Source organism: Pan paniscus, chromosome 5 (assembly GCF_029289425.2).
Source record: "Pan paniscus chromosome 5, NHGRI_mPanPan1-v2.0_pri, whole genome shotgun sequence".
Classification (NCBI taxonomy): Eukaryota; Metazoa; Chordata; class Mammalia; order Primates; family Hominidae; genus Pan; species Pan paniscus.
The window spans coordinates 119,199,546-119,224,748 of record NC_073254.2 but is presented as its reverse complement, the minus strand read 5'-3'; the positions used below and the strand labels follow the sequence as shown (position 1 = coordinate 119,224,748).

The window sequence follows — 25,203 nt, the reverse complement described above, 5'->3', positions numbered from 1 at the left end:
AGGAGTCTGTTCAGATATTTGGGCAGCTTAGAATTTTATTTTTGGTTAACAATTGAAAAGATGGGTATTCTCATCAAATTGAAGTATAGATTCAATGCCATCTTAAGAAAAACTCTAGCATTTTTTTTTTGGTGGAAATTGACAAACTGATTCTGAAATTTATGTATACATGCAAACCATCAAGAATAGTAAAGACAATCCTGAAGAAGAGTGAAGACAAACTTAAAGAGTATAGACTTCCAGATTCCAAAACTTCTTATAAAGCCACAGTAATTAACACTACTTCCTTGGTCCAAGGATCAACACATTGGCTAAAGGAACAGAAGAAAAAGTCCTGAAACAGACCTGCATATATCCCTGGCCACCTTATTTATGACAAAGGTGCCACAGTAGTACAGTGCCAAAGGCTATTTTTCTTCCTTCAGTAAATGGTGATGAATCAACTGGTTGAAATTTGGGAAAAAACAAAACAAAACAAACTTTGCTACCTATCCCAGACCATAAACAAAAATAAATTCTTAGATCATGGATCTTAATGTGAAATAAATTTTCCAGAATATAACAATATATTTAATGTATTAGAGAATGTACTTAAAACCTTGGAACATGCAAAGATTTCTTTAAAAAGATGCAAGAAGAACAAACCATAAACTGAAAGGCTAGTGCACTGACTTTATTCAAATTGAGAATATTTTCTTTTCTCTCTTTTTTTGTTTTAGAATTCATTGTGCATTTATTTAAAATTTATTTGTTCATAGCTATACATATATCATACACGTATACCTGCTCACAGCATAAAGTATTTCATGACATAGTTATAAGAGTCAGTGTTCTATGAATTCACTAGAGAAGTTACAGCATTTTGATTATGATACATGAAAAGAAACCCAAGTCATTTAGCTTAACTCCTTAATTTCATAAACCAGAAAACTAAAATCCAAGATAGATTGGGTGACTTGGTCTAGATCACAAACCAAAGTTAGCCATAATTCAGTAGTGTAATGCCTGGTCCAAAACCTGATAGATAATCTTATAATCAATGGACTCTTTCGGAATGCTAGTCAAAATGTCCTTTTGTGTGAATTTTAATGTGCCGTCATCAACTGCATGATATTCTTCCCCATACACAAAGTGTTATCTTTTCATTGTGCATTTCAAAATTTTCATTGTTAATATTAAAGTTCTAGGGAAAAAGGCTAAGAATAACTGCACATTTATTGAGTATCTCAGTGTGCATCATATCATTTGGTCATGTGAGGTTGCAACAAGTGAAAAACAAACATAAAACCCTTAAATTAAAATAAAAAGAAAAAACTTGGCCCTGACAATGTTACAGAATTATCATCCATAAATTTACTTTTCTTGAAAAATTTATTTTCTTTAATTTCGTTTCCTGTTATATGATTTATATTTAAATTTACATTTATTTATCCAGAGACTATGTCCAAATTTTATGTCCTCTTTTCTGTTATCCTGGAGTTTGGTGAAGAAATCTGTACTTAATTTAAAAAAGAAATCCCTCTAACTGACAATGTTGTCAGTTAGCTAACTATATATTTCTTAGGCCCATGTCAAGTATCATTGCTTATTTTAATAAAGTGTTTACTTAGACTAAGAAAATAGTAAATAATTAATAAGGGATGGCATCCGTTAAGTATAAACACTGGATTATTTTTCATAACATGACAGATCAACAATGTCGTTTTGAGGCTGAACTCCTTTACTTCTTTTACTGTAAGCTATTGAAGCCAAACTGCTTCCTACCTTTGTTCATTTATGATGGTGTAAAATTTTAAAATTAGGATCTACATACAGAACAATGCAGAATTATATAAAAATATTTGAATATTGAAAAATAAAGTGGAAATTATTATTATTATTATTTAGGTACAGGGTCTTGCTCTGTCACCCTGGAGTGCAGTGGCATGATTACAGCTCACTGCAGCCTCAAACTCTTGGGCTCAAGTAATCCTCCTACCTTAGCCTCTCTCTGTTAACTAGGCTGGTCCTGAACTCCTGGCAGCAAGTGATCCTCTTGCCTTGGCCTCCCAAAGTGCAGGAATTATAGGCATGATCTACAATGCCTAGTCCTGAAATTACTATCTTCTTCCTTAACCCCACCCCCCACAAAAAAAACAAAAACTTCCTTTTTTCTTCATATTTACATTTTAATTATATATGCTGCAATGGGCTATTTGTATCACCCCAAAGTCATGTGTTGACATCCTAACCCCCAATATGATACATTAGGAGGCGGGGCCTTTGGGAGGTAATCAGGTCATAAGGGTAGTGCCTCCATGAACAGGATTAGTGTCCTTATAAAAAGACACATAAGAGCTTGCTTTTTTTCTCTGCTCTTGCTATGTGAGGATATAGCAAGAAGAGGACCATCTGCAAACTAGGAAGTGGGCCCTAACCAGATACCATATCTGCTGGCACCTTGATCTTGCACTTCCTAGCCTCCAGACTGAAAAATAAATGTTTGTTGTCTATGACACTCCATCTATGGTAATTTGTTATAGCAGCCCAAAGTGACTAACACAGATGCTTACAAATCGAGATTTATTTTAAAAACTATTCTCTTGCTGTGAGTTCAATATTTTTATTTCTTTACAATGATTTCAGAAGAGATTACAAAGAGATTAATATACTTAAAGAATCAGACTCTTGCAAACAGTGACATTGTTAAAAAGGGCTTAGTTTCATTAACATGTGATTAACAGGAAGGAGATGATTGGTGAGTTTTCTTCATAGCCAGGTTCACTGTGGATAGGAAGAGCCTGCCTTCCTTCCCACCATGCAGATCCTAAAATCACAAGCTCCATCCTCCATCAATGATGACAGGGTTACCAGTTACATAAGCAGATTCATCAGAAGCCACATACACGCAGAGCATGGCTATTTCTTCTGCAGTTGCAAATCTTCCCATCTTTTGTCTCTTCAGGAAATCATTCCATGCCTCTTCAGGATTTCCTCTGGCTTGTATTCTTTCTTGTAGAGATGGCGTATCAACCGTTCCTGGGCACACACAGTTGCACCTGATGCCCTGCTGGATGAAATCTGCAGCCACAGATTTTGTGAGGCCAATCACGGCTGCCTTGGTTGTGCTGTACACACATCTGTTCACAACTCCTTTGATGCTGGAAACCACAGAAGACATGGTGATAATATTGCCAGATTTTTGAGCAAGCATTTTAGGAAGGAATGCCTTGATCATCAGGTACGTGCTGTGCACATTGAGATTCATCGAGAAGTCCCAGTCTTTCTCCTCACAATCCAGGACAGTTCCATGATGGACAAAACCAGCAACATTAAAGAGAACATCAAGTCTCTCAACTTCATTGGCGAACTGATCAATTTGTTTCTTCTTTGTGACATCAAGGACACGAGTTTGAATACCCGGGTACTTTTCCAGTTCCTGAAGTTTGGACACATTAATGTCTGTGGCTATGACTTTGGCACCTTCTCTTACAAAAGCTAAGGCAGCTGCTTCGCCAATCCCCTGAGCAGCGGCCATCAGGATGATGACTTTCCCATCAAGTCGACCCATAATGGAACCCTGTGGTTTAATTTTAAGCAGCGAGCTGCTGGCGTTCTCCAGAACTCGGTGGGAGCAACAAACTCTTTTTTTTTTTTTTTTTTTTTGAAACAGAGTTTCACTCCTGTGGGCCAGGATGGAGTGCAATGGCACGGTCTTGGCTCACTGCAACCTCCTCCTCCCCGGTTCAGGTGATTCTCCTGCCTCAGCCTCCCAAGTACAAATTACAGGTGCCTGCCACCACACCTGGCTAATTTTTGTAGTTTTAGTAGAGACAGGGTTTCACCTTGTTGGCTAGGATGGTTGCGAACTCCTGACCTCAGGTGATCCACCTGCCTTGGCCTCCCAAATTGCTGGGATTACAGGTGTGAGCCACTGTGCCTGGCCAAGAATCTTTTCTTACTTTAAGGAGAATAAAATGGCAAGCAACAGAGGAAGATATTTACATTAGACAGAAGAAAATATTTACATTATAAATATCAGACAAAGGACTAGCATCCAGAATTTATTTAAAAATTTCCTACAAATAAGAAAAAATCAGTTAAAAGTGGACAAGAGACTCAAACTGGCACATTTTAAAAGGGAGTACCTCCATAGCCAACAGGCATATAATATAAAAAGTTGCTCAACATCAACAGCCATTAGGGAAATGCAGATTAATACCACAAGGAGCTCCAGCTAACCACCTATGAGAATGCTTAAAATTTTACAAATTGACAATACTAAATGTTGTAGAGGATGTGCAGAATTGAAATTTTCATTGAGTGTAAATTGGTAAAATTACTTTGGAAAACTTTGACAGTATCTTTTAAAGCTTAATATATGCATACCTGATGATGCAGCAATTCCCCTCTTAGGTATAAACCCAACAGACATTCACAGGTGTGTGTACCAAAAGGCATATACTAGAATGTTTGTAGCAGCATTATTCACCATTGCCAAAACTGGAAACAATTCTGATGTCCATCAAAGGTAGAATGAATGAATAAATTGTGGTACATTCATATAATGGAACAAACAATGGCAACAAAAAAGAATGCATTAATGCTACCCACCACAATGTAGATTCATCTCATGGACATAATATGTGAGCAAAAGAAGTCAGATATAAAAGAGTGCATTTGGTATAATTCCATTTATATAAAGTTCAAAACCAGGCGAAGCTCATCTATTGAGGTAGAAGTCAGACTTGTAGTTGCATTTGGTTGAGTTAATGACTGGGAGGAGCCATGAGGGAGGCTTCTGGGGTACTGGTAGCACCCTAAATCTTGACCTGGTGCTAGTTATGCAAGAGTGTTCAGTTTGTAAAAATTCATGAGATGTACACATCCCTTTGTGCACAATGGTGTATTTTTACTTTAATCAAAAGTTGACAAAAAACAATTACTACCCAATAATCTAGAGATAAACCATGGAGTTGCTTTTCCAGGGTAGTGGAGAAGTACTTTCAGTGGAGTTGAATTATACGAGGTTTCTAAGTTCAGCCTTCTAAAAGGGAAGATTGTCTTCAGGTTTCTCTAATTCTTGTTCAGTGGAATTTACCTGATGATTAGGTTGTTATGCTAAATATGAGCCGTGATATATATTTTTTTCCTTTTACCAGTTAGGCGGTCAATTGAGTCTGGTTAAATAACAAAGGGTTTTTTAAAGAATCTTGACAAAAGCCACACTTGGGATTAACAAACTTTTTTTTTTTTTAATTACCTTCTTTCTAGAACTAAGGGGCCAAGGATGAATTGGTAAAGCTTTTTTATGCCTGGATTTTAAATCAAAGAAAAATGATCTCCAGTCTGGCATCTTTTGGGGCAAAACAAACAGAGACATGTGGGCGATTCTGAGGGTGGGGAGCATGGGACTTAGGGTTGGGGATTGAGAAGAGCCAAGAGAGCAGTAGGAGGGAGGGAGAGTGTCAGAGGCCGAGAGTTAAGAGACAGCCAAGGAACCTGAAGTGAATCGGTATTTGTTCATTTGGATATGTAAAGCACCTAAGGGAGAGGAAAACAGGTGCAATATGAATGCATTAATGGAATGAAATATGAGGCTTGACCTATGAATAAATATTCAGAATAAAAGCATTTTAAAATGTATCTTGGTTTTAGGGCACTTACTCTGTCTGGCAGATAATTCAAAGTTTTCATGGCCATACACACTCACATGGTTTGTCAGCTTCGGATCCGCCTGAGACACACTCACCAAAGATCCCAGGGTCTGTGTGCCTCCTCCTCCCTTTTTGTGGCTCAATCTTGTTTTCTGAAGTACAGAGTCTGCCTAAATTACTTGAAACAGGACTCCTTATCATATGGATTCAGATATTCCAATTATGTCACCAGAAATCATGACCTAGGACAAAAGCTCCCGACAGTAGTCCTAGAGGACAGTTAGTCCATGCCGTTAAGAAAAGAATTTGATGGCATCTCCACTATGGCCTGAGAATTGCTCCAGCCCAGTGATCCAAATTTTACCAGAAATCTGTTACTAAAATGGATATTGTTAGTTTTTCCCCCCTTAGGCTTGTGACAGGTTGGAGACCCCCAGTAGTTCAGATCTGTGGGGAGCATCTCTGAAACCCAGAGGAATTGGCTTTCAGAATGATTACTTTAGCCTGGAGACCAGGATGCCACCTGAATGCCACCCTAAGTTGTCTCTCTGGCCTGAGACATGAGAGCTGAAAGGAGACTTTCAACAGTTTAAAGAAGTAGCCCACTGCCCTTCTGCCCAATTACCGAAAAGTTTTCTTCTGACTCAAAGGAGGGCATTGATGGGGACAAGCTAAGATCCCTGCAGCACATCCAGGCATATGTTTACCTGCCCAGAAGCAGCACTCAGACTTCTCCATCCACAGCAATGCCCAAAGCTTGTTCCCTTCTGCTTTATCCTAGGGTTGGCCTGCCCTCTCTGTACTGGCCACGGAGGGTGCTGGCCTGCCTTACTGCTTTAGAAATCCAAAGAATTGTTCCACTGGGTCTTAGTCCATGAAGAGTTCAGTTTATCAGGTTAATCTCAGGAGATAAATACACAAATTCAAAGATAATTTTGTACTTGAAGTTGATTAAAAATCTTTGATTCTTCTTGCTGTTCAACACTGAATCAAGGCCTTCTCATTGAAAAATAAAACAGTAACCTATTTGCTATAGTCCTGCTTGTTTTAGGTGTCTGAGTTTTAGGTTTATGGTAAATGCTACCTCACAAGATTAAGACAGAAATCTACTTGAACAATTCATAAAAAAATAAACGGACATTAAATAAGCAAACAGAAAATGTAAAAGATCGCTTATAATCAAATAATTGAAAGTTGAAATAAGTCAGCAGTAATAATATCTCTTAAAAAAGAGAAATTGAAGGAATTTTTATTTAGCTTTGGGTTCTCTGTGAGATTCCAAGATGGAAAGTAGGTTCTTACCCCAGAACCACATTTAGATTTCACTCATTTCTTCAGGCTGCAGAGGGCTCAGGAGCTTGTGTGGCACAGACAATGTGGAAGCAATTCAGGGGTTGAGTCTGGGATCAGGTGGACCTGTCATGATGCTTTCATGATGACTTTCTGTCCCTACTAGAGCCTCCTGTGAAAAATAACTTTCACTTTTCTTAATCTCCCTCTTCTATAAGATCAGCTTGTGGGAAAATTTCAAGTAGTGCCCCACAGGGATTGATGGAGTGTTCTTGTCATGCATTTGTGCCTTCTCTGGAAATGGGATCTTTTCTAATACAGAAGAACCTATACTTTTTCTCCAAGATTTCAAAATTCCAGAATTATAGAGATGGCCAAGGGCTTATTATATTTTTCCCATGATTTGGAATAGGATTGACTCCAGGGTTGGGAATGGTGGAATATACAGATGGGGATCAAGGGGCATAAGAGGTGGGGTGGCAAGGGTTGGGCGCAGGGGAGGCAGAGTGGTGGGGAATAGGGCAGCATCTGGGGGTGGCTGTCCTTGGCTCAGTATTTAGAAGTGCTAACATGAAGGGACTGCAACGATGTGTGAATGTTTGTCCCTCCTCTTATACCCCATGGGACAGGGTCCTTTAATGGCAATGCCTTGAAGGTTTGGTTAATAATTTTGATTTTCTTCCCCGTTGTTATCTAGAAATGTCTTTGTATAATACAACTAATGGTAGTATTTTAACGCATTTAGTGTTTACAATAGTTCTGTGAAACAGGAATGGTTATTAGCCCTTCCTCACAGAAGAGTAAGCTGAATTACAGAGAGGTTAAGTGACATGTATGGTGGCATCACTAGCCGGGCAGTGGTGGAGCTGGAATTGGATCTCTTTCTCTTAATGACTATACTGCTTCCCAGGAAGAGTCCCTGTTACACTGCAAGTGATACATCCTGATACACTACAGGCCTTGGAGTGAGGTATGGCATGGATAACCTAACCACAGAATTTGGAAAGCTTAACCATGTCTCACTCCTATATTGTTTGATTGGTTGATTAATTCATTCATTAGATTAAACCATGAAAACCTACTATGTGCCAGACATGTGTTGGATGTGGGGAATTCAGAGATAAGTAAGATAGAGTCTCTGCCTAAAGGAAGCTCACCACCTAGGTAGAAAACATGGCTACAATTCTTTACTAAGTAATAGTGCACATGTGATTGTAGAAATAAGTATGGCATGCATTTGAGTCACCCAGGAAAAGGCAAATCCAGGGAGTCAGGGGAAGATTGAAGAGCTGACATTTGAGTAAGGCCAGTAAGAAAACTAAACACGACAACCACTGAAGTGATACATTCGCTGTATTAAAATGCAAATTGTTCAGAGTAGATAGAATAAGGAGGGCAAAACTACTTGCCTCCCGGTGGTATCTATTAAAAGTTTACTATGTATTCTTCCAGACATTTTTTTCTATATATTTACATAAAAATACACATATATGAATACAGAGGTTAGGACTATAACAAAATGGGTGCATTTATACATACTATTCTGCACATTGTCCTCCCAACTTACTGATTCTCTAAGTCTTCCCAACTTAGAAATTTTTCCATGTCACATATTATAGGCCCATTCATTCTTTAAATTGTTGGGTAATAATTGATTAAATGAGTATAGCATGATTTATTTCCCATCTTGCTATTGATGGGTAGTTAGGTTATTTCTTTTTTTTTTTTGCTATCATAAACAATACTGTCATAAAAGTTAGCATACGTATCATTGTCACTATGTGTTTGGCATACAAATTATTATCTGTATTTGTCATTTCTGTAGTATATATGCTCACTTCAAAATTTGATGTACATAAATAAATTAGGCTGTGTAGTGGCTGTTTCAGTTGACATTCCTACTCTTAAGGTTGAGTGCCCATTCCCTTATGTACTTGTCCATATCGGATTTTAACAATCTCTGAAAATTTGGCCAAGTATGTAAGGGAATGGGCACTCAACCTTAAGAGTAGGCATATCAACTCAAACAGCCACTACAGAGTCTTATTTATTTATGTATACCTCATTATTTAAAATTTATTTCTCTGATCACTAATATGTTTGTGTTTACTTATGTTTTATACTTTCAGCTTTTAAATTATTATTAATATTTTGTTTTCAGTATTTTGCTATCTGGGGCATATTTTGTTGTTTCCTTCAGTGATTTGTAGTGCTCACATCCTGCTTGAAATTTCATATTGCTGAACTCTTCATTTTTTACAAACTTTCCTCAGTCTATATTTCATTGAAGATGGGATAATTTAGTTATCGATCTCCCTGCGACTCTCCTGTATAAGATTTTTTTAGCATTATTTTACTTTATTTTCCATTCTCTGCTACGCTTCACTACCCCTCCTCCCACCCTTGTTCTTCCTACTGAGTTTGGGGATCCAGATTATTGCTAAATTATTATTCTTTTACTTTTCACATCTTTAAAGAAAATTTCTAGATTTATGTATTTGATTTTGTATCCATGTATGCCATTATTTTTGCCTTTGACGGCCTGCGGTATTTACTGCTAGTCTTTTTATACTACAACTCACAGCTTTTTATTCTGATTTATCACTCATCTGACTGTAGTTGGTATTTAGCTATTTTTTTAAAGACGGGGAAGAGTTTGGTATGTTTTCTAGGTGGACCCCTGTATGCCTGAGGGTGTTTTTCTATTTCCTTAATACATGACTGACAACTTGGCTGGGTGTACAGTTTTAGGGTTTTTGTTTTTCTTTTGTCAAAACTATCTTTTTGGATTTAGTATATGGAGGAGACATCTGAGCTCAGATTGATTTTATTTTCCCTTTGTAAGAATTACTCCTACCCAGTTTGGTTGTTTGTAAAACTTCTTCTATTTAGATAAGTTCTAAAGGCACTAAAAAATACAAGGAATAAAATAGACATTAATACTCCCAATACCTGGAATGAACATATTTATATTCTGTCACACTTGCTTCAAGTCTCTTTCTTCCTTTCTTCCTTTCCTTCCCTCCCTTCTTTCCTTCCTCCCTCCCCTCCCCTCCCCTTCCCTTCCCTTCCCATCAACATTACAGATATAGCTAAAGCGCCCTTTAACCTTTAGCCAGCACTTCTTATTCCACTCACCAGTCTCCTCTATGACCACTCAAGAACAACCACTATTAGAATTTAAAATGTAACTTTTTAGGCCATTTCTTTATAATTTTTCATACATATTTATAAATCCTATATATATAATATATATATATATTATATAGTTTCAAAACACTTATTTTGAAGGTGTATGTGTTTTCTTTGTTTGTATAAATGGTATCATACTAGAGATATTATTCTGTATCTTTTTTAGTGAATTCATTTTTCTTAATCTCTGTACTTAAAAGATTGCTAGGATGTGTTGAGATGACGTCTTTTTCTTTATTTTTGGTAATATACTTGGATCCCTTTTAATTTAAAATTCAGGGTTTTTTTTCAGTGTAGGAAGTTGGTTTTTTTTCTTTCAATTATGTTTTTGTTTATTGCTTCTGCTTGAATTATTCTAGTCTTCCCTTGGGAATACCTATAATGTATAGAGTGGATCTAATCTATTTTTCCCTTATTTATGCTTTGATGTGGCGAGGTTAATCAAAACTCAGTGCTTGTTAGCAGACGTGTATTTCTGTTATTTAAGTCTGCACTATTAACATTCCTTTTAGGGTCATAGTTATGGGGAAGGCTGGTATGCTCCACTCCTAGCCCAATTTCCAGTTTCTCCAAGTTTTTGCCGTGGATACCTCTAAGGTACTGAATGACTAATTTTACTCTCTAGTTCTGCATTCCCAGATGCACTGAAGAGAGAAAGTTAACAAAAAGCCTAAAATCCCGAATATCACTTCATTCCCCCAATCTTTCAATCTTTGGTCCAACCTACCTCATTTACATATATGCAATAAACCTTCCAGGATGCTTTTCAGGGCCAGCAGAATGTCCACTCCCTGTTCTAGTCTTGTTTTTCTGAAATTTGCTATCACAGAATGACTAAAGAAAAAATTAGGAGGAACAGGGTTGGGGTATAGTACTCTAGACTTCTCTACATACCACACAGATCCTGGCAATAAGCTATCTATAAGTTAATTTGTTAGCTTTGGGTGGTATTATAAGTTCTTTCTCTCTGTCTCCCTTCCACCCATCCTCTCCCTCTCTCCCTGTCTTTGTGTCATTCTTTCCAGCTAATTTAGTGGTAGCTTAAGAATAGACAGTTAACTAGACCCAATTTTAACTGGAATATATTTGAGTCTTGAGTCTCTAAGTTTCTTCTACCTCCCAGTTTGGAGCACCATGGAATTAGGTTCTTAGAGTAGCAGCTCCTTAGGTAGATAAGAGTAAAGTGACAGTGGTGCTGGGGTCAGTACTAATGAGGCATTCTAGGAGAGGAAAACACATGTGCAATGGGAAGACGATAGGAAGAACATAGAATACGTAAGGGGTTTTGAATTATTGATGAAACCGTCTTAGTTTTAAGAATTTGGGTTTTGTTATTGGACCAGTTCCATTAATTACTCTCTGTGTGAATTTTTACAAGTCACTCAATCACTCTTCACTTTCCTCATCTGTAAAATGGGGACAGTAAGAGAAGCCAGTTCATATGATTGTTGCAAAGATTAAATAATATAATGCATATGTGTTAAGTGCTTAGCATAGAGTAAGGGTCAATAACTGTCAGGTTTTATTACTACTATTGTTATTGTTCAGTTGAATTTTGACCTAAAATACAGCTGGAGTCAACTGTGGCCAGAAAATGAAGGGTCTTGCATACATAGGTAAAGGATTTTGGACTGTGAGAAACCACTAACAAGAGCAAGGACAGTGACATGATCAGATTTGTGTTGAAATGTCTGCTGTGCTTTGGAGAACACCTTGAATGCAGAGACTAGGGCCAGGTCAGTGATATGCAGAAGTGACTGCACTTTAGCTTGTGACAGCCAATTGTTAGGTTTTCTGCATAGGTTGATAAATATATCCATTATTAAGTATTACATTATATAAAGGTATAATTAAATTATATTGAAATCAAAGATAAATAAGATAAAGCTTATTACTTCCTAATTATCTTACTGTATTTTACTATTTTCACATTTCTGAGGTTTCTTGTATCCACTGTATCTGTATGGTAGAAATACAATATAATGGTGAGCTACTGAGCATCTCTTCCCAATCAGTGAAGTCACTGGTAGCTTTAAATGGGCCAGGTGAGGGGCAATTACACAGTGGAAGTCAGCAAAGTTTACAAATTGGGGTTTTCCCCATGACCCAGAGAGGGAGATCAGTTGTTAAACCTTTATGAATGCACCACTGGGCCAGAGAAGCACATTAGAAAGCTACTGAAACAGTCTGCAGAGAAACAAGAGTTTGACTCTAAGCACTTGGAGTGGAGAGGAGGGAGACAGATTTGAGAGATACTTTAGTGTTAGAATCAGTAGGATTCTACTGATTGTAAGTAGGGGAAAAGAAGATGAAGATTGAAGTCTGAAAAGGAGTTATCTGGCTTAAGCAACTCTCCCTTGCTGTTTTTGATGAAGCAAGCTGCCATATTGTGAGCTGCCCTATGGAAATGCCCACATGACAAGCAATGGAAGGTGGCCTCTGGCCGAAAGCCAGCAGAGGGCTGAGGCCCTTAGTCCAGGTTCTGAATCCTGCCAACAACCATGTGAGCTTTGAGCCTTCATATAAGACTCTAGCTCTGGCTGACACTTGATTGCAGCCTCTTGAGAGACCCTAAAGTAGAAGATTCAGTTAAGGTGTGCCCAAATTCCTGACCCTCCAAAACCATGAGATAATAAATGTGTGTTATTGTAAGCTGCTAAATTTGTATAGTTTCTTATACAGCAGCAGAAGGTAACAAATGCAAGTCTTTTGTATAACTTAGCCTTAGGGATTGAGGTTGCTGGAGTCTAGCCTTCAAGTCCACTGAGAAGAGTTCTGCAGTAGAACCTGGTCAGGTCTTGTCCTTCTGGGTGACAGGGGAATTGACTCAGGGCTTGCCAGGCTGCATTCTGCTTTTCCTGTGTGCAGAGTGGAGGCTTCAGGATTCTGAAAAGTGGTTAGCAGTGCCCCGTTGGGCAAATCTGTGTAAGAGTGATAGCTGAGGTGAGTCCTGCTGTAGCTCTCGGAGCCAGTCCCTGATTAATTCTTCTCTGTTGAACAAACCATGGTCCCTCCTCTATGGATGACCTCTGGGTTGGGCCAGAATTCATGTCTGAAGATATGCTCACTTTCCAGAAATGGGAAGGACCTTGAAGAGAACCATGGGTGATTTTTAACATTAACTGTTTAACATGAGAAAGACCACATGCTACCACATTCTCTCTTTTTTTTTTCCGTCAGAGAGGATTAAAAAAATTAATGAAGATTTCTGTTTATTTAAATCATCTAGGACAGAGGAAAATGGAAGATACACAATTTGAGATGATGCCAGCTATAAAAGGAACTCTGAATGGGATTTGGAAACTAACTGGCAAAAATTGTGGGTCAGCATCTTGCTCCTGATCCCTTAGGCTGAAGAGAGCTCCTTGTTTCTTGACACTGTGCCCTAGAAATGGTGTTTAAGTAAGACCATGGGCAAGACAGGAGTCTACTAACGTGACTTATTTTTCCAGACTCCTATTTTAAAAACAGAAGTCTAATTGCCTTTGGGGGAATTGAAATAACAGAATAATGTTAATTTATTTTTAAAACCAATTACCAGCATTTAAAAGGCTGCCTCTGTAGGATGTCAAGATGAACTCCTCATCTACACTGACCTCTTAATAACACGCTCATTGAAATATTTTTTTGCCTGAAAGAGGCTAATCTTAAATAAGCATCTTTTTGCGGGGTCGGTGGGGGGAGTGGGTGGTAAGATCCATTTATTTATTCAACGAATATTTCCTGCATGGCTATTTGGTACCAGGCACTGTTCTAGGCATGCCGTTCATTCTAGTGAGGGAGAAAAAAAATAACCAGATGATTTACATATTATGTAATATGAAAATATAGTGATGTATTATCAAGAAAATATAAGTATATACAATATGACATGAATTTGAGAAAAAAAATATGACATATAGTAAAATTAATATTGTTAATTTTAATGCATTTATTAAAATGTAATATTATTGTAATTATATAACATAATGCCAGGTTAGTGATAGATGTAACTCAATTTGTAAGCTCACAAAATCTAAAAGTTTCTTTCTTTGTGATATGTTGAAATGGAAAAAAGGATGATTTAGTCTTCAGAAAAATAAAGACTATTGAATAAGGGCTCTTTCTCAAAACGGGAAAGGGATGAAGACACTGTTTTTTTTTTGAGACAGAGTCTCGCTCTGTCGCCCAGGCTGGAGTGCAGTGGCGCGATCTCGGCTCACTGGAACCTCCACCTCCCGGGTTCACGCCATTCTCCTGCCTCAGCATCCTGAGTAGCTGGGACTACAGGTGTCTGCCACCACGCCCGGCTAATTTTTTGTATTTTTAGTAGAGACAGGGTTTCACCGTGTTAGCCAGGATGGTCTTGATCTCCTGACCTCGTGATCCGCCTGCCTTGGCCTCCCAGACTGCTGGGATTACAGGCGTGAGCCACCGCGCCCGGCTGGGATGAAGACACTTTTAAAGGCTGCTCTGGAGAGACATTTGGTGGCCCTGGCCTATTAGGTAGGAATGCACATAACTCCTTTCCTCATGTGACAAAGGGTCAGGGAGGCAGGCAGCAGCTAGAGCAGGCCAGCAGCTGGATGCACCAAGACGAGCTTTCCCTTGGGCTTTTTGCCTCAGAGTCACAAAATGGCTGTTCCCGCTTCAGGAATTGTTCCCACCTTCAAAGCAGAACGATGGGGGATGGGGCAAGCCAGCTTTATTTCTCTCCTTTATAAGGAAAGCAAAAACTTCCCCAGGACTATCTCCACCTCAGCAGACTTCTGCTCCATCATAGTGGACAGATGGGTGTCACACTGTCATCCCTACCTGTAAGGGAGACTGGGAAAGTGTATACTTAGCCATTCCATGTTTTATCGTGGAAGGGATCAAAGGAGTAAGGAAGTGGGTATGGGTGTGGCATCAGCCAATCAGCAGGGCTTGCCCCAGGGATCTTTGAGTTAGGGGTATAAAAGGCATTGATTTGTTCTTCAAGCTTTCCCCAAATTCCATTCTTATCAGCTACCATGGTTTCCTCTGATGCAGAGGAAGCCAGAAGCGGCTTGATAGCAAGAGTCTTAGGATGAACTATATTTGTTTGGGCTAAGGAGCTTTGGGAGCATGGATAAACCATAATGATGGAATCACAGGAGAGCTTTTGGTAGAAAATGATATACTAAGCAGGGAATTGACAATCATGGCTTAGCTCCATGCTAGAGGTGGGGAAGATGGAAGATTAATAGGATTGTAGGAAACAAGACAAATGACTATTCCTTGGCAGGAAGAGTGCTGGTGGGGGGGATAGTATACTCTTAAGGCCAATTAGTCCAAGTATGATATAGCAAAGGTTGTTCAAATAAAACAACAGGTTGTGGATGATGCAGAAAGATCTGATATGGACTGAGAACCCAGGATTGTGAGAAAACCAGGTTGAAACAATTCTAATATTGGGTTGAAGTTGAGACTGTGTGGATATTGGGGGCTGGGGGAAATAAAGCAGGAGAGGGGCAGGTTCTGTCACTTTATTGGAGGTCATGGGTGGAAGAATGCCTGCTTGGCCGCCAGGCCAGGAAGCAATTATGGAAGTACAGAAAGCAAAGGGCATCAGAGGGCATATGGTTCACTTCCTATATGCCTGTAGGAACAAGGTAAGTGAAACAAATTCCATAATCACTCTTGGTAGAATTGGGTTTATACTGGTTCACTATATGTTTATAGAACTAGTTTGAAAAATCCCTGGGTCAATGGCCAGGTCTGACCTATGAGGATGATTCACTAGTATTTGCATATAGGATGATCTTTATTATACAGTGATATTCTTTAGTGATTGGTTGAGAAAGCATTTGGCCTATTGAAGGAACCCTATCAAAACTCTTGAGAGGACTTACAGGCTGACATGTAAGATTGGAGAATCCAATGACTGATGTGCACAGATACTTTGATTGGAAAGCAGGTGCATCCTTCAGCGGGATTATAGGTATTGGGGCTCAGTTTATGAGGGTTAAATATGATCACCATTAGGAAATCTCATCTCCCAGATTCAGAATTAGAATTTTAGGGTACTTTTGTAGAGTTATTTGAAACAATTAGTGTATTGAAGTGTAATAACCTTGGCTAGACTGTTGAATATGATAGGAACCCAAGTGACTTGCCTCGTGTTTAAAGAGATAGTCCGGCAGGCATAGGAAAAAGTAATTTCAATCTTTACTTGTATCCCTTGAGGGATTAAACAAATATTCAGTTTATAACTTATAATACTACTTATTAAGATTTCCTTGCCTCTCCTTTCCAGAAGCTTCTTAGGGTTTGTCATTTTCTAAATCATCACAACTTTCTCCAACACCTGGGATACTTTTTTTCTGTCTTCCTCACTTCCTGCTTTCTTCAGCACATTATTAATCAGATAAACTTGGGCTTTTTGTTTTATTTTGCTTTCTTTCCCCAGGGACTATTTTCCTGAATTTTCCACAATATAGGAAAGGCCAGGAACTGATCCAGTAAGATTACGACCCCACCCCCATAGATATTTAGGATATTTGAACATGTTTCAGTGTATAAGCCATGAGGAAAGCAACACACTCAGAATCTTGTCTAGAGGCCGTGACTTTTGGTGATTTTATATGTCCGAAAGTTGTACAAGAGCCTCGAAAGTAGATATTCTAGGCTGTCGTAATCATCTGATGGAAGCAGTACCGTCTTATGCTGGTGGAGCAGGGAAGGGTGGAGGCACTCACAGGGGAGCAAGGGAGGAAGTAGAATCTGGTAACTTACCAAGGTCAAGGCAAGAGAAAAAGCACTTCGTTTTGTTTTATTTTTCTTAATTTGAACAGGGAAAGTTTAATATAAAGAATTATTATAGGAGATCAAAATGGTGAGAAATTAGCTAATAAGATGAAAAGAGAATTTAAGAATACAGGAATAGCAGTTATAGGAAACAGTTACTACCCATCTCGTAGGGCTGAGATAGAGTGCCCATGGAAGACACCTCCCACTCTTCCTCAGCCCCAGGACTGAGATCCAGACTTTGTCGGAAAGAACAAGGCTGTGGCTCAGTGGATGCAGAGGAGTTGCTGAGATGCTGTGTCATCAGAACTTGTTGGAAATCCACCTTTCAGGATGAGCCTCCATGATCATACTCATGGTAAAACCACTTGAGAGGGACCCGGGGGAACCTGCAGGAGCCCAGCACAGGAGAAGCCATGGGGACTGCCCCTCATTTTGTTTTTATGCCACAAAAGTACTCTAGGTATGAACTCGATGGTTTGTCAATCTTAATTTCTTCCTTGTTAGATAATCAAGCAGTTACTTTTTGCCAGGTAGCTTTGAGTCTCTGGGCAAATGGCAAAAAAAGATTGCAAAGTGTTTTCATATGATCCCATTTATAGGAGTCTTCCTTCAGCTGGAGGTTTTGTGCTCTGTTAAAATGCAAATGCCCTATAGAAGAAATGACATTTTAAGGCTGTTATTCCTCATTTCTACCTTAGTGTACGTGAAAGTACTGTCTCCTTTCCAGATAGCAGGGTTTGATATGATAGTTGGGGGTGGGAGGGAGATGAGAGAACCCTGGACAGCTAAGCATTTTCGAAGGGGACACTCCCACCCAGAACAGACGGTGGAGAATGGGAGCCTGGCGTACCAGCCACGATAGAGTCTACTTCACAGCTTTTGGGAACCCTGTCCTGACTGAGTTCCGTCAAAACATCAAATGCAAAATCCACTTTTTTTGTAGAACATTTCCCTTCTGTTTCTTCTCTTTTCTTACTTGCTTCAGGGAGGTTTATGGTTTGAAAAATTAAAGTGTGGATCTATTTTCATTACCAAAGGATTTGCAAAACTGAGCTGGGCCTGTCTGAGCTTGCATTTGCATTTGCCATCCCTTAAGCTGATTTTCAGTGCTGAGCAGCTATTTTAAATGTTTTCAAGAGCCTCCTTTTTAACTCTTTTCCTTACTTGAGTTATCTATTTCTGCAGTTAAAAAAATTCCATTGCTGATTCTTGGTGGAAAATCCCAATACCAGATGCCAACTGCAATATTGGGTAAGACTGTTTGCTCAGGGAATGATTGGGCAGTTGGAGCCAATATCCAAGGAGTGGCTCACCCTGAAAAGCTGGTTGGGGGCTGTAGATCTGGAGCTTCAGAGGATCTAGACAACTTCAAGATTTCTTTATGGCTGGAGCAGTGATTAGCCCAGAGTTGGTATTTATTGAATACATGAATGGGCTAAAGGGAAAAATAATTGCTGGGAAAATGAGGAATTCTTCTTTATTCAATCATGCTAGGTCAATTACTTATTGGCTACCCATATCTTGAGAGATAGGCTCTGAAGTCTTTTTTACAGTATGACCTTCAGAATCTGGTACTTGTTTGTCTGTTCTGCCAGGCTTCCTTCCCTAGAATGGTTCACCTTTGTGTTTTCAGGAGGAATGCTGCTGAGGCTTCTTCTGTGAGGGTTTCCCTGATCCTTCTAGGAAATGGCTCTTCTGGGCTCCCATTGTACTTTGTATATACCCCATTAAAATGATGGTCATCCTTTTTTAAATACTGTAATTTAATAGTTTGCTTGTCTGTCTCCCTACTACTACTAAAAATTTGTTACTTCCAGGCATCACCTGTTCATTTTTGAGGCCTTAATCGTTTGTTGAATGAATAAGTGAACTAGTGGCTATAAGCTATAAGCTATAAGCAGATTAGCAGAGCTGCATCTAAGTAGCCAGACGTGTTTATGGCTTTTGGGTTGGCTCTTGGGGCAGTTAGTGGTGTGCCCTCGTGTTTGGTGGTGAAGAACCAGTCATAAGAACTTTATACCAGAAGGCCAGCCCAATGCTGATTCCAGAATCAATTGTTGTTAGTTCCAGTCCATGTGTTTCTGAAAAAATTATGATTATGGTTGACTTTTCATATTTTATTTGTGTATATTCTGTTTCTGTAAGTTCATTTCCTTTTCTTAGCAAACATTTTTTTCCTTTTTGGTAGTAACAGGCAGCTTTATTTATATGAAATTATACTTGAGAACCCAACCTATAAGGGAGAGAAAAAGTAGAGATCTCTGGGTCAAAGCAGGGGCAGAGGGTGTGGAGCTTCCAAAATTGGTCCCTCTTCACCTTCTGTGGAGGTTAGACCCTCACACTCCAAGGAGCACAGTTTGAAAACCACTGATTTGGATTAAGGAATAAAATGAACGCAATGGGAATACATCTTTTCCTAATATATTAAGTAGGAACCCTTTGGCAACCAGGTTATATATTTACTAGGCCTTTCATACCACTCAAACCTCTGTACCTCAAAATCAGCTTTTACAGCTTAAAAATTGGTATTGAAATAGTTACTCAGGTTTAATTTTAGAAAACTCGGGTCAATCAATATGTATGACTTTTAAGTTTAATCCTTCCTTTGGGGATCACGGAAGCTCCTTCCAGCTCCAGCGCTCTTTGATTTTCTGGTTGTGAAGGGCAAGGTGGGAAAGAAATAAACAAGGTGACTAGGTTTCAAGGGCTAGCTTTCTTGGCATGAATGAGTAATTGGAAAGCCAGCATAATCAAAGTAATTTCATCCATCATGTACAAAAAGGGAAATAGAATTCAGGTTATTAAGGTTGCATGAAACTGCTTTTTGAATGTATGTACATATTTCTTCCTAGGGGCTAGATAACGTTTCCCATTTTTATTTCTAAAACGAGTTATGGAAAAAGACAACTGAAAATAAAACAGGAGCTATGGTCTCAAAGTAAAACTAGAATAATTCATTAAAGAAAAGAAAAGAGTCCTAGGTTTCCCTTTTAAAAGAACAAGCTCACAAACTAGAACACAGGATTTTAGCCCCTGAAGTGCACTCAGGCTAGGAGTTCTCCACGGTTCCTATTTAGGATGGGGGCCGGCCCAGAGAGGTAATTGAGAACCTTAGTTCTTAGCCCATCAGACCTTTTGGATTTCACAATTGCCTAGGTCTGTGACCTTTTGGAGTTTGGGGAAAACACACAAAATGGGGGAATGCAGGAAAAGAGAACCTCTCTCTAGTCAAGGTAAGAGAGATGAAGAAAGAGCCAAGGAAGACCAGCTCCATAATGCAGAAGATAACTAGATTGCTAACTGGAAAGACAAGGAAGAACATTCTTGAAAGTAAACCAGCAGAGAAAGGCTACTGTGCAGACTCAATATTAGAATGGTAAATTTTCCCTGTGAGATACGGTTTTTTTTTTTTTTTTCTTCTTAAAGCGATCCAGGTTGACTTTCACTAACTCATAGGGAATTTGAGCCAAGGCATCTCCCAAAGCCTTGTTTACCTCATTCTTTTAAAAAACTTATAAGATGGAGAATTTCCTTTGCATTGGAATAAAACACCCAAAATTGTAGGAACTTTGTCTGTTGTTCACAGTTGTGTCCCTAGCACCTAAGCAGTATAGTAGGTGCTCACAAAAAATTCTTGAACAAACAAATTAATGAATAAACATACTAACCTTTATGGCTCTTCTTTTCCCCTCTTTATTTTTCTTTATTTAAAAAAAAGGAACGGAGATTGGAATCAGTAGAGAAAGTACATTCTAGGAAGCTATGGCATCTGGGGGCTGTTGAAGGTGGGTGGGAAGAGAAGGGTTGTATTTACCCAACATTAAATGGGCACAGATTGCTGAGCCTCTGTTGTTCTGTTTCATCTATCATTATTAGTAGTTACTGCTGTCTGTTACCAGCCTGTTTAATTACAGCAGACTTCCCACTTTTCTCCCACTTAGTATTTCCAATTTGCTGCTTCCTGAAACCTAGGAAGAATTGAAAATTGTCTAGAGAATAAGCATGCCAAATTTGTTAAATCAGCGACCTTATTTTATTTATATTTCTAAGTCATGGCCATGGGCATAGAAGCTTCTTTTTTAATTAAGAAGGAAAAATAAAAATATGTGAAAAGAAAGCCATAAAGGTCATTTTACACACATGTAACTCCATGCACGAATGCCAGTCCTTCCCCTTGTGTGTGCACTTGAGACTAGTTCTACTACTATCCTTCAAAACCCAAGTGCATGAATTCCATGAAGTTTTTCCCCATTATTCTCATTTTAATTTTCCTTCTCTGAACAACTATGACATTAATTTATTACTTAATCATGAATTATGGCATACAACTCCCTAATTGATGTTTGTGGGCTTTTTTTTCCCCCAGCTAGATTTTAATTTCCTTGAAGACAGAAGCCATGCTCTTACTGTGCTAGAATATCTGTCTCCCGCAGCTCCTGACACAGTGCTCTGTGTATAGAGGGTGCTTGTTGGCTCACCAATTTGTTCTTTACACCAAATGCCCAGGGAAATCTTACATAGAGTTTATACCAGGCAAGAAAAGGATATGCTAGATTCTCCAGCTGCCAAAGACTGGAATGTCACTGGTATCCAGTCACCACAATCTCTAGGTCCCTCATTTTGTTCTTGGTGAGAAAGGAGCACTAGGGAGATTTCGTCCTTGAAAAGGCAGAAAGCAAGTGTAGTATCATCTTGCCATCTAGCTTGGAAATTAACACTTGATCCTAAATTAGGTAATCTTCCCTTCACATCTCAGAGTTTTCCAGGCAACAGACACTCAGTACGAACAACAACAACAACAACAACAAAAATACCAAAACAAAAAATAAAACTCTGAAATCCAAGAAGTTGGTTATTTAACTATTGTTATTAATAGCTAGATATTTTGCATCTATCCCCTGGGGGCTGAAATAAACACTAGACATCTTAATTACATATAATGTCACTCTCTCTAACCCAATACATTCCACAGGATCCCTATATCCTATTTAATGAGACGATTTCTGGCTGCTGAATCTTTCTTCTTTCATCCTCACATCATATCTGGGTTTGCAAAAGCAGGAAACTTTAATAGCTCATAAATGAGAGAGAGAGAGAGAAGAGGGAGAGGCTTGGCATTAGTTCTAAAGTCTGACAAGCTTTATTTGATATTGTATTTTTACACAAAAAGTTTCAGGTTCCCTGTGACTTTATTATTAATACTTTGAGGGTTCATGCATGATGACATAAAGATGATACAGCTAAAATATAATTGTGTTTGAAATATTTTTAGCTTAGTCCCTCACTTTTCTAATCTGTAGACCTCAAAATTATGGAAAACACCATAAATTCAGTTTTTCTTGTTAATATTAGCTCTTCATCTTTAGTTACAAGATTAAATTTTAATAAGGAACATTTGGAGTTTTCTTTTTTGTTTTTTGGAGACAGAGTTTTGCTCTTGTTGCCCAGGCTGGAGTGCAATGGTGCAATCTTGGCTCACTGCAACCTCTGCCTCCCGGATTCAACTGATTCTCCTGCCTCTGCCTCCCGAGTAGCTGAGATTATAGGCACTCACCCCCAGGCCCAGCTAATTTTTTTGTATTTTTAGTAGAGTCGGGGCTTCACCATGTTGGCCAGGCTGGTCTTGAACTCCTGACCTCAAGTGATCCGCCCACCTTAGCCTCCCAAAGTGCTGGGATTACAGGTGTGAGCCACCGTGCCCGGCCTTTGGGTTTTGTTTTCATTGTATTTGGATTATAGTATTTATGGGGAAATTGTCTTTTACTGATTTGACACTAGATACATTGAAGACAGTGGGATTTTAGAGCTGTAAGGGATTTTGGCTGCTTGTCAGCATCACCTGGAGAGATGGATGCCAGAGACCCATCCCAAGAGATTCTAGCCCCGTAGATGTGTGACAGGGCTCAGGCTCTGGGATTCTGATGTAGTTGGTCTCACCTGCAGTTTGGAACCATTGGCTTAGAATTTATTTTGTAGGATTCCAAAAAGATGGTATGTTGATCAGAAAGAGCCAGGTTTTCCCCCTAGATCTAAGCTACCTCTTGGTTTTAACTTTTAACACTTTTGGGGTTTACATTAATGACTTGAAACAAATATCATGCACTTTAAGTACATAAAAGTACTCTTGTCTGGCTATTATAAAAAATCATTGCTGTTCCTGAAGGTGTTTTTTATGTCCAACCAAAGAGTAGATAGCCATTATACTGGGAGAATCATACTCAAATTATCTTCTTGTTGTTTTTCAACAGAAGTGATCAATCCACTCGAGATAGAATTGATCTGATTTTGCCAATGAGGGAAGTGTGGATCATTTAGATTTTCCAAGAACCTTGATATTTTAATGAACGTCCTCTCTAAGGGCTGTCCAAAGGGAACCTTGCAGGAAGTCAATCTCTCTGAATAACTGAGGGTTACTCCAGACAGAGGCCATCTTCTTGCTCCTTTATGTCTTCCTGCCTGGCACATGGCTGCTCCTTAAGAAATACTTTTTAAGGAATAAATGGACCAGCCATAAGTCTCCTCTATGAATGTCTCTGCCTTTTTAGACTATATCAAATGTAGTTTAACTTTTTCGAAATGATGACTTAGGCCATCATGCTGAGCTCTAGTGCCCTCAGGGGTCTGTTGCACTATGTAGAATATTTTTATTCTGTGCTAAATGATCCTAAGCTCCTGTGATTTTTACTTCTTTTGTTCGCCTTCTATAGTTATTTTTTCCCCCATTTCTACCCTTGCTGTTAACCCATCAGCTGTCACTTATTACTGTTACTGATGTGCCTCTTCTAGTCCTCTTCTTTTAATTTGCTCCTTTTATTGGTCTATTCATTTGGAAACCACATCACTAAGCCTGTTAGAATTTCCAAAGAGGAAAGCTTGGCTCAGAGTAAAGAGCCTAGGAGATCCTTTTTCATAAGGTTCATTAATGAGGGTGGGCTCTGTGGTGTAGATATTGGCTGCTCACAGGTCTCTTTTGTTTCTTGGTTCTCAGCTGTTTTCCAGTAAAGTTAGTGCTGAATAAAGTGCCAATGTTCCTTTAAAGGTAAGTGAGATTCCCTCCTTCTGTATTCTCATTTCTTGTACTTCTTGGGAATTAAAAGATGGTTGGTCAGCAATTTGGTCTGCATGCTTCTCTGGAAAGGAATTAGCTTGAAGTCCTGGGGAACCTGATGAAGCAGCTCAGGGCAGGTCTGGTGACCTAACTGAGGTCGAGATCCACTCTCCCTAGACCCGTGAAGGTACATTTGAGCCTTTACAAAGGGGAAGAAGGAAGGGGAGAATTTCTACAGCTGTGAGGAAAATAAGGCAGGTGTTTTGCCCTCATTTCTTACTTTCATTTTACAGATGAGGAAAGTAAAGCATTTGCTACAATGTGGCCACTGGGACTCAACTTTAAACTTTGCTAACATTAAATTCCTCCCCCTTTGCAATCTTATGGGCATTTCCAGCCCTCCTCTCATGTGATGGCATTCAAGGCTGGTGAGCATGTCCCCTGGAAACTTCTCCTTCCTGGGTTTTACAGTGGCAAGATTTTACACTTGCCTCTCCTTGTCCTCCTCCTATCTCTTGGGCTGCTGCTTCTCCATCTCAAGGCAAATTCCTCTTTCCTTTCCTGTCATCTGAACATGGAGGTGCCCTCAAGCTTCATCCTTCACCTTCTTCTTTCCCTTCTTATATTTTCTCTGGTGGTCACAGTCTAGCCTCCCTAATTTTATTTGCTTCTTATGAACAACAACGACAAGAACAACAACACAGAATCAAACCCTCTGGAGCAGTCACACAAGCACCTGGATTCCCGAGAGACCTTCAGGCGCTTCCCCAGGCCCTCCTCCACCCACCTGCCTGCTTCCATTCTCCATGCTCATTGGCCATTGTGGCTACTCTGCCTGCTTTGGCTCTAGACCTTAGCTCTCACTTCTGTTTGACCTCTTAGATTTGGACACTGGAGTTTGGCCTGCTTATCCTGGCTTGAACCTTGGCTTCCCTTTGGCATTAGACCCTTACATCCAATTGTATTCTAGACATACATGGCCACCTGAATGTCCTACAGATATAGCAAGCTCAACAAGTCCAAATGAAACTGTTTACAAGTCATCCATTTTCCCCACATCAACTCAAACTCTACTTCCTGTCAGTTTTCTCCCCTGAATATACTCAATTGTGTCTTGCTACCTATATTGTATTTGTTTTCTATTGCTGCATAGCAAATGACCACAAATTTAGAGTCTTAAGACAACACACATTTATAATGTCATAGTTTATTTGGGTCAGGAGTCCAGGCTTGGCTTGCTGGCTCCTTACTTTTAGAGACCCCCCCCAAGGGTCCTCACCACGTGGC

General features: G+C 39.2%; 1 protein-coding gene across 1 annotated transcript; it reads right to left on the bottom strand.

Annotated features, from left to right (window-relative positions):
* Positions 1-1,643: 1,643 nt before the first annotated feature.
* Positions 1,644-3,928, bottom strand: LOC100991105 (dehydrogenase/reductase SDR family member 6-like). Its single transcript, XM_034963364.3, has one exon. It carries the CDS (start codon positions 3,548-3,550, stop codon positions 2,813-2,815), a length of 738 nt encoding a protein of 245 aa, XP_034819255.1. The 5' UTR covers positions 3,551-3,928; the 3' UTR covers positions 1,644-2,812.
* Positions 3,929-25,203: the final 21,275 nt, after the last annotated feature.